The sequence below is a fragment of the Sceloporus occidentalis genome, unplaced genomic scaffold (genome assembly GCF_023333645.1).
Source record: "Sceloporus occidentalis isolate IW3139 unplaced genomic scaffold, rSceOcc1.0.p SCAF_66, whole genome shotgun sequence".
In the NCBI taxonomy this organism is placed as follows: Eukaryota; Metazoa; Chordata; class Lepidosauria; order Squamata; family Phrynosomatidae; genus Sceloporus; species Sceloporus occidentalis.
The window spans coordinates 2,849,583-2,864,009 of NW_028317046.1; the positions used below are offsets into that span (position 1 = coordinate 2,849,583).

The following is a 14,427-nucleotide window of genomic DNA, read 5'->3' on the forward strand; positions in this document are numbered from 1 at the left end:
TACCATTATCCAAATATTATGTAATTATGTAATCAAATCCACAGCACCCCGTTAAAACATTCCTTAATTTTACTGCAAACTCCCAAGGAATAGGATTTTTATGGAGTTTCATTCTCCTGTACAAAGTCCTCTTATTCTACTTTCATGTTTGAAATTCTTAAAATCGTTTTTTTGTTTCCCTTTTTGGTGATTGTAAGTAACATGCTTATTCTTTTTTTACCATTTTGAGACTGACTGAAAAGGGGAATTTTTTAGGCCACAAAAATGTATATTCAGATAAATGAGAGAGACTGCATTATGGCAAATGAATCTGCTATATGAACATACATTTAAAACTCATTCTAAAATTTGTTTAATATCTATTTTTACAGTATGGAATATATCTGTGTTGTGTCTATATCTGTATGTGTGTATACTGTGTGTGTATGTATAATATATATATATATATAATAATTTTTATGGTACTTTAATTGGTATGTGGAATTTTTTAAATTATATAAAAAATACCAAAAATTATATATATATTGTTTTATATATATATATATATATATATATATATATATATATATATATATATATATATATATATATATATATATATATATATATATATAACAATTCTATGCACACGTCTTTTTTTTCTGCCTTGCTGGGGGAGGGGGAGACCCATAAACAATGTGATATATAATATTTTTCCCTCACCCCTTTTAAATAAATACCGATCAGCTTTATGTTCAGAGACAATAGGAGCCGTTGGCTTAAATTTGCAGTTTACAGTATTTATGGCTGTAATATGAAGGTGCTGGCATCGTAATTTCATGCCCCAATGAGAAGAGCAAGGTCGAGGAGAATGCCTCTATCCACATCTGCTAACACACTAACTCATAAACAAGGCCCGTCTGTATCAGGTAGCAGCGAATAAGCTCGCCTAATGAAATACAGCACTGCTTTCCATTACTGTTAGTTTTTACTGTGTCGTCATTACGTGTAATTTATGTTTAAAAAATTCAATTTTATACAGGGCTCTGGGAAATAGGGGTCTTAGGGGTCAGCAGAGGACTTTTAACAACCCTTTCTCCTCCTGCCTGCACTCCCGGCTCACCTTAACCCTTTCGCAACCGGAGGTGCCTGCGCTGCGTGCAAAGTACCGTGGCCCTAAGGAAGAGTAGAGGTTAATAACTTAATGGACCGGAGGTGACCAGGCTGCCGCGGGTCTTAATAATCCGAGCCGGGGTCCGGTGTCTAATTCGGCTCTTTAGCCACGCGTTGTTTCGTTATTTTTTTAGTTGCTCTTTATTGGGGTGTTTTTGAGCAGTTTAATGCGCGCTATAGAGATGCGCAGGCATCATTAACCTCCAGAGTGCCAGAGAGTTAAAGCATAACTGCGCATTCCATATCCATCATGCGCTCAGTTTTGTTACCCTTGGGCCGGCAGAGCGTTGTTACCCTTGGGCCGGTACATGCAATCGAATCAGGCACCGCTGGAGATGCTGAACCCCAGGCCAAAGTTAAAGGTTCTGAGCTCAGAATTATCTTTTAATACAAACACTGATCTAATTGGGGGAAAGCGGGACAGAAGCTCCCGTGATTTGACGCTTCATGGCCCAGTTTCTTAAAGTACTGTTTTGGGGTCTTCAAGAGTTCCCTGTTGCTTTTTTTTATTGTCATAATTAACCCCCCATACCCGAGCAAAAATCAAGATCTCACAAACACGACAAACATCGCGACCGAATAGTCTCCTGGCGTTTAATGCGTTAAAAGATTTGAAGACCAACCTGGGTTGGGGTAGATAGAATGTTACGTGTGATATAATTCACGGGGTAATTTTTTGGTTTGTTTAAATGTAAAGATTTTTGTTGCGATGGAGAGCGGTCGGTCGCTCTCTGGGCTAAGAGACAATATTTGTAACCTAAATAAGGTTTCCGTTCACTTATTACTCAGTCCGGGGCTTCTGATTTTCTAGAAGGTGTAATATTTACCTTAGAAAACTCGTTTGTAACATTAAAGGTTGGTACCCAAACAAAGCCAGATCCGTGGCGTTTGCCAGCTTCCTGTGTTTACTCGCTTACAAAATATATTCAAAATCTGTCATTGTGTGAAAACAAGTCCGGGTTAACCAGTTGGTGCCCGAGGAGCTGGGATGCGCACAATCCGATCGAGCCAATAATTATTTAACAAAACGTTCTTTTTTATATAGCGTTTTAAAAAAAAAATTTTTATAGAGTTTCTTTTTTTTATAGACTTTATCCTCTTCTGTATCTCTGCGTAAAGCCAAAATATAAAAATATTTAGATGTGAATCTTGTAAAGTGCAGCATGCGGTGGGCCGCTGTGCCATCTCCTGGGTTGGAGTCAACTAGAAGAAGCTGGTCGGGAGATGGGAATAATTTGCGTCGTGGTATCTAAGAGATGAGAACTTACTTTGATGATTAGGTGATTGTCTGCTAAGTAAGACTAGTAAGGGCTAGGACTAGTGTAAAGTTACCTGGTGTTTCCACCCATGCAGACCATGTCGTCGGAGAACTGGTTAGTTAACTATTACAGACGCGCCAGTGTCCCGCTCTTCATGGTTCTAGAGCAGGGCTTGGCAGGACGGACGGACGGAGTTCAAACCAGCCCGCCTGGGTGTTATTGGGTTAATTAAAATAGTATCATAAACCACAGTGGTGGATAGATTGTAAATGTAGGGGCTAGGGGTCCACGCTCGGTGGATTTTTACAGTTTCATCGGCCTTATTAATCCCCCTGGTTCAGGACAGAAGCCATCGGCGGCTTTGGGTGGTGACTGCGCAGCGATGGAGTCTCTGTCCTCCGGCTCGGAGTCCTTGCCTCGTGTCCCCTCGTTGTCTGTGAGATTATTCAGCGCAGATAGCAATCAACTGGGGGAAGCGCGTGTCTAATTTGCATGAGATTATTTGAAATAAAAAAAAAAAAATAGGTTGCATTAGTCAGGCTTGTGACAAACAACGACAAGCCGGCCGCGTCTGTAATAATAGTCGGTGCTGCGGCGTCCTTCCCTCTCGGACGTTCTGCTTCTGACTTCCATTAACCTCTTCTTGTCCTGGTATGGAGGACAAAGATTCAGTTTGTAGCCCTGATTAGACACGGATGAACAGAACTGCGGGGCTGAAGTAATCCCAAGGTAGCCATGCTTCCTAAAGTTTTACCGCTGGCGCTTAACAAAATTCAGCTGGGTCCTAAAATATAAATGTTTTTTTCCTCCCCAAGAGGTCTAAGTCGTAGGGTTTTTTTGTATGATTGTCAAATACCTTTGATTTAGAATTTTTGGTGTTCCGGGAACTCTGCTTCATAAATTACAGAATTCAATGTTGCAACAAAAGTAACAGAGCAAATGGGTCTTTGTCTTGAACTGAACAATCAATATAAGAACAGTTTTAGTAGCCGCGTGCTCCCTGGAGCCAGCCTAGATTACTATTATTATTGATTTATAAAGCGCCACCATATACCGTAGCGCTGTACAATGGGTAAACTGGACATAACAAGTAATATAAAACATAACAATTTGACTTACATGAACAAGAGGTAAGGAGGGCCCTTGCTTAAAGGAGTTTACAATCTAGAGGGAATTAGGGTGCATTACACAAGAGGTAAAAGTGCCGCTGGGCCGGCCAGACTAGTATCCGTTTTTTCTCCAGACTTTAGATGGTTCTTATCTATACCTGGGAACTCTCCAGGTTTGACCCGGAGTCTCCAGGTGAAACGCTGCTTCCCTGGGTCTCCTTTTTGGTATTTGACCACGCCCACTCCCTGCCCCATTGCCCTCCTACTCACCGCCCACTTCCTCTAATACTCCCCGCCCAATTCTATCTGGAAGTAGCCCAGCCCCAAGCACACCAAGCCTCTCCTCATTCATTGCTAGCACTGTCTCTGCTGCTGACTGGCCACGCCCCAATGAAGCCACTCCCCCAGAAGATGGAGAGCTGCAGATAGCCTAACCTAGGGCGCTTCCCAGATACATTCATATGATGATGATGTATAATAATTGGTCACGAACCAGCTCTTGGGCCAAAAGCGCATTCTATACGGACACCACTTAGGAAAGAGAGCAGATATATATTAATTTATTTATATAAAAAAGGGATTTTGCTGGCTTTTTGGACACTTCATACAGAAGACACGAGTATTCCAGGGATTTTGGTTATTACTGACCCTTTATGGAACTTATAGGGTTGTGATGCCTAAAGAGTTGGCATAGGTTCGGGGTAGGTATGTTCTATGTGCACCGAAGGAGGGTATCCACTGGGGTGGCGTTTTCTATGTGCCCCAAGAGAGGGTATTCACCTAAGGGAGTGAAGTTTGCTAATGATGACTTCATACCAACATTTAGAGCCAGTTCTTCCCCTGCTCTGAATTTTGCTATGTAAAACCGGCACTCTTTAACCCTTACATAGCAGCCCCAGTCCCATCTGGCAGGAAAAACGTTCATTGCAGATTAAAGACGGTCGCGTTTCCTTTGATGCGATGCATTTTCTGGATAGAGTTTATCGAATATCAAACACTCGACTGCAGTAATAAAGTGCCGAGAAATGAACCAAATTGAATGAGAAACATCAAATCGCAGACAATATCCCAGCGCGCGGCGGAAGGCTGGAGGATCGGGAGCCGTATTTTATTTTAATTTATCTTTAGATGTCACAGAATGCGCGTTAACCTTTTGGAGAGCCTCAGGGGCCACGCTGCGTGTTCCTGTCTAAAACATGCCTCGTCCCTCTGGCAACCATGGGGTTAAATACAAATCTGTACCCCAGATTTACTGCTATCTATATGTGTTATCGAGGCGCGGGGTGTGTATACCCCGGAGACTTTGATCCTTAAAGCAGATCTGTCGGTTTTTAATACACTAAATAAACCCAGGTAACCATGACTACAGATTAAACAGGCGGTATATATGTATTTAAAGCCCACCTAACGCGTACACCACGGGAACAGCCATCTTTACCTTCCTGTAGAGGGGGAATCGGCAGATTTCTATATCAGCTGCGCTTTAATCTTTTAACTCGGCGTCTTTCGGTCCACAGCACTGCAATACGAGAGGATGGCTTTTATACCCCACAACGTCATGTTCTGTGTTCTCTCCCCCGCAGGGTTAACTGATGAGGAGATCGACTTGGCCCTGCAGCAGTCCGGCACAGCCCACGGCGATGCACAAACTTTGGTGGCCGGTATGGGGGTCCCGCTCGCCGTCCCGTCTCATCAGCTGGTGGTGCAGCCATACAGTGAGTGCTAAGCATTATCGTACATCACATTAGCCCCGGTGTCTTTACATCAATGCCCCCAATGTATAGGTTTTGGTAACTGGTGCCCCCAGCTGCCCCGTGCATAACGTGAGATACCCCAATGCCTCAGAGTCGGGGTATAGATACAATAAATCAGTACCGCCCTTGGTAGGGGGGCAAAAACAAAAGATATGTTTCTCTTAGCGTGTGGATAAGAGGGGCATCCTAAACAACCCAATCCAAGCCAACTGCCCCAAGCTCCCCTGTGTGTTGGCGCTTTATCCCCTTATGGCAGGGGTGTCCAAACTGCGGCCCTCCAGCTGCTGCAGGACTACATCTCCCATCCTCCTCAGCCAGCCCCTTAGCTGAAAGAGCATTATGGGAGATGTAGTCCTGCAGCAGCTGGAGGGCCGCAGTTTGGACACCCCTGCCTTATGGTATCTAGTTTAATCCCTTTGTTGGGGGAAATGTTAACGAAGAGATACAATGTTACAGACGGGATTAGTGCAATTCTGCAGCCTTTTTTTTCTGTAACTTTTTTTTTGTCGGTATAAATATCAACCAAGTATTAACTCCATAGAAAGGTGCAGATATAATATGCCAGCGCAGAACAAATTAAGGAGTAACGCAAGCCGTTGATTTTGATTAATCCCGAATTTTTTAAAAAAAACCCACCACTTTGCATGAGCGATAATGAACCTGATAGATGACACCAAAATTACCTTTTGCCCGTAATTCATTATATAAAATTTCTCGTGTTTGACGTGTGATTAGTTCCCGGCGGCGGCACTCGGAGCCGCGTGATCTGTTAATCTAGCGCCGCAGTCAAAGAATAACGGGTACCGTGTATGTGTAAAAGTTTTCATTCTCTTTAGATCCTCTTCCCTTTCTCTTCCCAAATTTAAATAAGATTGTCCTGGGCCCTCAGCATGGGCCGCACACCATGATTATGGTTACCGTATCTGAAGCCTATGGCCCACCGGACGGTTTGTGTACAGCTCGGAGAGGGGGGTATAGAACAACATCACATTAATTACTTTTTCGGATAAGAAAAAATATAAAGGACTTTATCCCCCCCCCATCTCTGCTGCTCTCTCTCCCTCCCTTTCTTCTGTTCGTTTTTCTTTTTTAATTTTGCTACGAGACAGACTTGTGTCACTTAATGTAAAACGAGTCAGATGGCATTTCAGCTCCGAGGCTTTATAGACTCTCTGAACTTTTGTGAAAGATCATCCCAGTCCCGTTTCATTAATAATGAAAAGGAGGGGGCAATAAAACTGCTCGCAGCCAGGAACTAACACAGCCTCCGAGATGAAGGGTTAGTCTGAATTGCTAGGTCATTAATTCTACCCCCTTAACCCATTTGGTGCTGGCGGGTCTGGTGTGGATTCTGTGAAACGCTCCGCTGGTTACCCCGGCTGCCCCCTCGTGTTCCGTATCGGTTACCCCCTGTAATTACCCTTTCTTGCTTTGACCCGCAGGTCCCCCCGGCTCTCGCTGGCGAGGATACGGAGCGCTCGCCATTATCCTGGCTGGCATAGCCTTTGGCTTCCACCAGCTTTACAAGGTAGGCACAAAGGCTGATAGCCGCGCCGCTCGTCTGCATCGGTACAGACAGACAATCTGGTGAAACAGAACAATATTAACTCTCTAAAACTTCAGCCCCGTCCTTAAATATTTATTTAGGATGGATTATTAGGCCAAACTTGGCACAGGTTAGCCCTGTGTAATGTGTAGTTAGCGCAGTGAAATTCTTTGTCTATCCGCAAAGCATCCACAGCTCACTCTTTAGTGAATAAGCCCCCTTTTCTATGAGTAGCTGCCCCATAGAAGGGTCTCTGCTTACGTTATTCTACGCATGAGGCTGCCGGTAAGTTACAATGTTAAATAGAATCCTTGGAAATCCTTAAGATTACTTTGTTACCCAAAGGCCTTCCATGGCTGGCTTTTATGGTGGATACCGCCTGTTAAGAGTATTCGGTCGCGTGTAAACCCCTCTAATGTACGGCGGAGGAGTAGTAGAGACGAGGTTAAGAATCTTTGGTTAAAAAGTTAGCTCAGCTCTTGTTAAATAGTTGGCGTTAGTTGCCTTGCGTTTTTGAGGACACGTATTTTTGCCTTGACGTCTCCTTACCTCGCGCAGAGATACCTGCTCCCTCTGATCATTGGCGGCAAGGAGAGCCGCAAGCAGCTGCAGCGCATCGAGTCCGCGGTGTCTGAGATGAGTGGCAGCGTGACACAGACAGGTAAAGATTAACGAGTCCTTCCCGGCCCACCTCGAACGCTGATCCCCCCCCCCACCCCAAACCCTCTCAGCCCCTTCAACGCCCGTCTCCCTTTTTATACGGTGACTTCATTTATCTGCTCGCAAAATCTGTTCACATTTGCAAATGAAGGCGCCGTCATTTCGGTTTAATTTGAAATTGGTTGTTTACTGTCGCCGCGGCCTCAATTAATTATGTTTTTACGGAAAGGCTCCCAACCTCAGAATATTAATAAGGGGATTGGAGTGACAGCTCTTTCAGAGCGACGGAAGGTTCGGATCGCCTGCTTTTTTTTGCCGCAAGGTGCAGATGTGTCTGGAGGGATCTGTTTGTTTAGTAATTATTGGGGGGGGGGGATCTTTCAGCTGAGCGGATCGCACAGGATCCGGCCGCGTCATGTAATAAGTCTTCCTCTCGCAAAACACTTCCTTAGGAGAGATTATTACCCAAACCGATATACGAGGTGATGTTTGAGAAAGTAAGGTAAAAAAAAAGAAAAATTAACCTTATCAGTGCCGATGGCTTGCACTTCCCAGAGTCTTGAGTATATGGTAGGTGTAGATAAATGGTGGGCTGTTTTAGAATAATAGATGTTATGGGGTCGGTGGAACATAAATTACAGCAATTAAATAAATATATATTTTTTATCTTTTTTTTTTTTGTTGTATACGTTTATACGTATTTACTGGTCACGGCAGATGCCCCAAGTTAGGTTTTTCGCCCTAATAAATATTGAGCTCGGGGCTTTAGGAGGGATCGGGGTAATCCAAGAAGTGACTGATATCCAGATAAATGGTGTTTTCCCTGCCTGCCGTTCGCTGGTATCGGCTCCCGGCGGCCCCCCTGGGCTTTGTCAAAGGGTGACAGCTGAAAATAGATGGATAAAAGCGAGACAGAGGCTCCCATACAGAGAGATAAACGCCGTGATAAATGCTTTGCTGTGATAAGGGACACTCACAGCTACACTTCTCAATCCGCCGGCGGCCGCCGGAGTGATACATTGCAAATCCCACAGATGAGCTGGGAGGGGAGAGATTATACGGAACGGACATAAATTACCGGCGCTGGACGGCGTGTTATGTTTGTCTCGATATAGACAGAGCTGAAAGCGGGGCCTAAACGCGTGAATATTGATGTGCTGAGCGAGGCCGTGACTTTCCGCTCGGGATCTGCGTTCAGACTGCGTACGAGTGTTTAATGCCGCTTTACAGCGCCGGCCGTCAGACCCCCGGCAAATTTATTGACCGTCCGGAAATCTGCAAAACCCTTATTTAAAACCCAGAATGTCGAAACGAAAGTATTTAGAACAGGATCCAGAAATGAAATTCCCTTGTATGAGCATTTATTCTCTGCCATGCGGGTTTGGCGGAGTTATTTCAGTTCACGGGCCGTCCGGCCCGGCACAGGGGGGCCGTTTGTTTAGTAGCCGTGTCTGTGCGCGCGGTGGAAGTGTCGGGGAAACTGATGACTTGGTATCTGGGCAGGAGTCCAAAAGCTGCCAGCCGAGCGGTGCCCTGAGACCGGGTCAGCACGTAAACACCGACACGTTCATCATCCAGAGAGATTCTTTCCTTGCCGTTTCACGCGCCCTTTTCTTTATAATGTTATTCTTTGTTCAGATTTACGTTCAGACGCTTATAGTCCCTGGTCTGTTCTTTCTCTTCCAAAATCACCCCAGGAAAGTTTGCACCATGCAGAGTCCCCTCCTCTACTTTCACAACGTATGGGGGACCTTCCTCTTTCTTCTGTATGGGGTACCCTCCCCTGCCTTTGCACTTTACGGGTTACCCTCTCCTAGTATTACACTGTATGGGGGACCCTCCCTTAGCTTCATGCTGTATATGGTATCCTCGCCTAGCTTCACTCCATGCTCTACCCCACCTTCATGCTCTGCCCCTATTTCATGCTGCACTGAGCACTCGCACTGAGTTCCCTCCACTAGCTACACACGCTATTAAGTGGCTTCTTATGCCATTTAGTGCCTGTTCTGGCTTCCCCGTGCTCAGAGTGCCCGCTCCTAGCACTGGGTCGCAGCCTTAGACGAGGCGCGGGTTGGTAGCACTCACTCAGCATGCGCGTCTCTCTTGCAGTGACTCAGCTCCAGGCTACACTTGCGGCGGTGCAGGAATTGCTGGTTCAGCAGCAGCAGAAGATTCAGGAGCTGTCGCAGGAACTCGCTGCATCAAAGGTGAGAAAACAGATGCATTTAACACCCCATCTTGCTGCCTACACCCGGTATTTTGATCGAGAGATTTCCTAAATAACCTAGAACTCGGGTTTGGGGCAGATATGAATAAGCGATGCTCTGCGCCACGCTGAATGATGTGCACTCAGACTTAATGGCAGTATTAAGATGTTGTATGAATTACCTAAAAACCATAGACCTGTTTATTTTTATTCGCAAAAAACAGCATTCCAGTTCCACCAACACCATCCTGGAATCCCAAAACATCCAAGAACTGAAGTCGGAAATTTACTCCTTGAAAGGGCTGCTACTGAACAGGTAACGGAGAGCATGCGCGACCCGTGTCTAACCGAGGGAGGGATTGGAGAGAAACCGCAATTTTCTTTAGCATTTCATAAACCGAAACCAACGCATGCTGGTCTTCCAACACCAAATTATTTTGGGTTTAAAGCTGCCCTCTTTCCTTGGGCCGGTCACTGAGACACAGGACACAACGGTCTCATTAAAGACCTTAAGTACGGTCTAACCTTTAAATATCCTGAGCATTGCCAACCTTGGTCTTCTCCTAACTGGTCAGGCGATGAGCAGCGCCCATTAAATAAGATTTAATTAACCATCGCATTACAAACATCACTAAATCCTTAATCACTCTATTATTGCAATATCTGCCTTTCCGATGAAAAAGAAACACTTTGTTTTCCCTGAAGTGCATCTTCTTTGTTGCATTCACTAAGCTTTCAGTGTAGTAGCTACCGATGGTCCTGTTTCTCCCTAAAATGAGTTATTAGACATCTTAACGTTTCAGGCATTCATCCGTATCCCGAGATACAAGTAGTTACTGTTAGACCCTGTAGCCGGCAGAGGTTTAGTAAGGCATATGCTAATTATAACAGGACAGATCCCTGATTCTAACAATCTGATTGCATTGCTAGGAGACAATTTCCACCATCTCCTTCCGCACCCAAGATCCCCGCCTGGCAAATCCAAGTCAAACCTCCAACATTATCCGGCTCGGCCGTGCTGAACCACAACAGCAGCAGCGACATTTCCCCCGTGAGCAACGAGTCCGGCTCGTCCTCTCCGGTGAAGGAGAGTCACAGTCCAGAAGGTTCCAAGATGAACCCCCACCATTTGACCCCCACTGGGGAAGAAGAACCTGACATTGATGTTCAGAGTCAGGTGCGCATGGAAGTACAAGGAGAGGAAGAGGAGGAGGAAGAGGAAGAAGATATTGGGCAAGCAGACGAGGAAGACCACATCGCGGTCCAGACAGAAGACCGCAGAGGGGGAGACGGACAAATCAACGAGCAGGTAGAGAAGCTACGTCGGCCTGAAGGTGCCAGCAATGAAATGGACTAAGTGAGATGCCACCTGTTCCTCTGAGACGCCCGTCATCTCTCTCGGGTTCCTTAAGATTCTGTTGGGATTTTGGGATCAGAGTTTAAACAACACAAAGCTCTGGTGGTGGAGATAAAACCTCAGTTTGCAGAGATGTGGGTTTGATGGTCTTCTGTTGTCCAGAAACGCTACATTTACATCAAGATGTCTTCTCGCTTTTATCCGCAGGACAATCTCTTTGTGTTTGTAAATAACGGGGGCGTAAATTGATTTCCTTCAAACACCTTGAAACAGGTCTTACCCCGTGTGACAGAACATGCCAATGGAATGGGGGACGCCGCTATATCTTCGGTCGCAAGACCAGCATCTCCTTTCTAAGCTAAATATAAAAAAGAAGAAAAATGCTCCAATGATTAATCCATGAAAATCAAACTTAATGTTTTATTGAGTGCTGCTTGGTGCTGCTGTTTGCAAATGACCCGTAATTACCACTCCGTACCCGTCAGGTGTTGGGGGGCACATATTTCAGACAGACGATGTTCCATTCTTTGGCTGAAGGGACCTTTAGCAGGACCCACAGGTTTTGGAATCTAGAAAAGTACAGACGCAGTTGAACAATAGGAAGAATAGGGGGTTTTATTCAGATTCTGCCTAAGTCCGTCTTCTGTTCCACTATCGCCAAATAGACTACGTCAGTCACTTTATCCTCGTCGTGTCCTGAGTGTTTATTAACCAAACTCATGTCCCCAATACACACTTTTTTTTTGTCCACCCAAATGCTCTCCTCTGCTCTGTGACTTCGGTGTTATTTGCCCGACTGAAGTCAAGGGTCCTACATGTCTGCGTGAACAGACCACAAAGAGCCGTCGGCCTCCAGCCGGTAAGAGGGCCAGAGAATAGCCTGACTGGTCAGTGGAAGTAGTCACATGATCCATACCCTTTAAACCCTGGTCAGAATCCCAATGACTAAAAACAAAGAAACGTTAAAAAACACCAGTAAATCCCAAAGCCATGAAAATCACGCTGAGTGCCAAGGAAGCGAGGCAGCCCTGCCAACCTTACACGGCTGATAAAATAGTGGAAATCAGACAAGACGATTAATGTAAAGAATATTTCAAAGAGAATAAAATCCGTCACCAGACCGACGTGAGCAGCGTAGAGGTCCAGAACCCTGAAGCGTTTTCCTAGCGGCCGAGTTAAAACGTTGCCGGAAACAGGAGATTAAACCCTCGCGTACCTTCATTGCAGCACCGCGCACCCTTAATCTCATCAACCCACCGTGCTCATTAGTGTGGCTAATGTATAGATTTCCAGTAAAAACTCTTTAATTGTACATAATTGTAATAAAGAACAGTTGCTATTTAACCGGCGCCTGCGTATCTTTACTATCTTCTTTTTGTTTGGGGGGGGGTGGGGGGGTGTGACATCATTCTGAAAGGTCTATAAAAAAAAAAGCAAATGAGATCAGGAAACAAAAAAGAATCGTCGCTTAAAAAAAAAAATTCCTTCCAGGATTTCATCTGGAATATTTACTGTTTTTTGATGACAATTGGATACAATTAGACCAACTCGTCTGCTTTAATTCCATCCCAAACCTGGTTGGATTCCTTTGCTGAGTTCCAGGCGTGTAGGAGAATAAAATAACGCTTCCGCTGTAAATATCCCCAACGCGTTTGTTTTGATGCTTTAATTTAATAATAATTTATTTAATTATTAAATTAAAGCATCAATAAATTTAATAATAATGTATTATTATTTTACTGGTTCGCTGCGTGTTTTATTTGCAACATTGTTTCATTTATTTGTATTGTTCACAACTATCCACACCTTTTTTATATTTTATTTTTCAGGTCATTTGTTTTATTTATTTATTTTTATTAACTATTTTTTTTTACTATTTGGAAGTAAAATACTCAACTCAAAATGTTCTTGGCTGCTGCCATTGGCGGATCGGTGATAGAGTCCTCTCCATGGTGAGTAAAGGGGGACTGTCACCTTCTATTTTACGTCACTAAATTCACGTATATAATGTTCCTATAGTTTGGTGTTCGGCCAATCCGTGATTTGGAGATATTTGGTTTAATATTAAAGGGTTAAAAAGCCAAGATTCATGGCAGCAGCCTGTGGCAGAACTAGTTATATGTAATACAGATCCCTGTCCTGAGGTTCTCTTCTTCTCCCCTATCCTCGTAAAAGGCTGCCTGAACCAATCAACAATAACCAGCAACGATAGCTTAAAGGGGAGGAATAATCATGTGATTCCCGGGAACAGGTATAAATATGAATATTTAACATATAATCAGCATATTGTAGGTTTATTCAGTGCACTGATTTGGGAAAAGTGACATTTTAAGGAACATTCGTTGGAGAGCTTGGAAGTAAAGCCGTGCAGCCATATATGCAAATTATTTATTTCGGTTATGTAACTGTTTTGCATACAAGGCCTTATGTTGATGTAAAAAAAATCCTCTTTTTCCCTCTTGATGTCTCGTGAGATGTAGGAATATTCGACGCTCTCTGCGCAGCAACTGACCTGCAATATACCTTTTATTAGACATACGCAGATCTGAGCGCTACGCACCACGTATCCAACAATTGGAGCGCCAAAAACAGACATTACAGAGATACGTACGAGCTGTGAGTGAAGTGAGATACGTTTTAACACTTTGTTGTGATTGGGGGGGGAAATGGTTAACATGCAAGGTATATATAAAAGTCTTGATTGTCTGAATTTGGCGGTTTCTGGCCCAAATGGTCACTAAGCTCATCCTCTCCATAGGGAGGGAGGAGGCTGGGGCTCCGCTTCAAGGACAGGATCCTGCCAGAATGCCAAAAAATGCTCCAAATTAAAAATAAAAACGAATAGATAAAAACCGTTGTTGTAAAAACCTGTCAGTTCTCTGGGTAATGGACTTATAAGGCAGATACACCATAGGAATGCTCTGTGCTGGAGCGCAGGGCACTTACGGAACATCCTTAACCCTTTCGGGACTGGGGAATGTCCAACTTAATTCATTGTTCGCTCCTGTAGTGCCTGGAGAATCCATACAAACTCCCATTTCTCTCTTAAAAGAGGGCTGTGTCGCCTAAGCAGTGCTCAGAGTGAAAATTGAGAATTTTTTATGTCATTTATGTATATAGCAGTAACAGCAAATGTATAGATGAGGAAAAGAGTAAAACTCAATGCGCTGGCTCCCCGCTCTCTGTGATTGGATAGATTGATTCATTTGCCCCTTTTGAACTCTCGGGGGGGGGGGGGGGGACAGAGCCCAAAAGTGCCTGCTTTCTCTCTTGTATTCGCTTGGGAGTCTGTGCAAACTTAGTGCTGTATATTAATACCGCGCCTGCGTCTTCTCGTAGATGGTGTTTTTGATCCGGTTTGTCTAAACCATTTCTATTACCGGC

The 14,427-nt window shown here is 44.4% G+C and overlaps 1 protein-coding gene across 1 annotated transcript in view; it reads left to right on the forward strand.

The window, feature by feature from the left end:
• Positions 1 to 11,043, forward strand: part of LOC149286884 (peroxisomal membrane protein PEX14-like) — a 41,146-nt gene extending 30,103 nt beyond the window's left edge. The window contains exons 4-9 of the mRNA XM_089493687.1: positions 5,104 to 5,235; positions 6,717 to 6,802; positions 7,379 to 7,481; positions 9,590 to 9,687; positions 9,911 to 10,002; positions 10,617 to 11,043. Coding sequence (XP_089349813.1) covers positions 5,104 to 5,235; positions 6,717 to 6,802; positions 7,379 to 7,481; positions 9,590 to 9,687; positions 9,911 to 10,002; positions 10,617 to 11,043 — 938 coding nt within the window. The remainder of the gene's footprint in view (positions 1 to 5,103; positions 5,236 to 6,716; positions 6,803 to 7,378; positions 7,482 to 9,589; positions 9,688 to 9,910; positions 10,003 to 10,616) is intronic.
• The last annotated feature ends 3,384 nt before the right edge of the window (positions 11,044 to 14,427 follow it).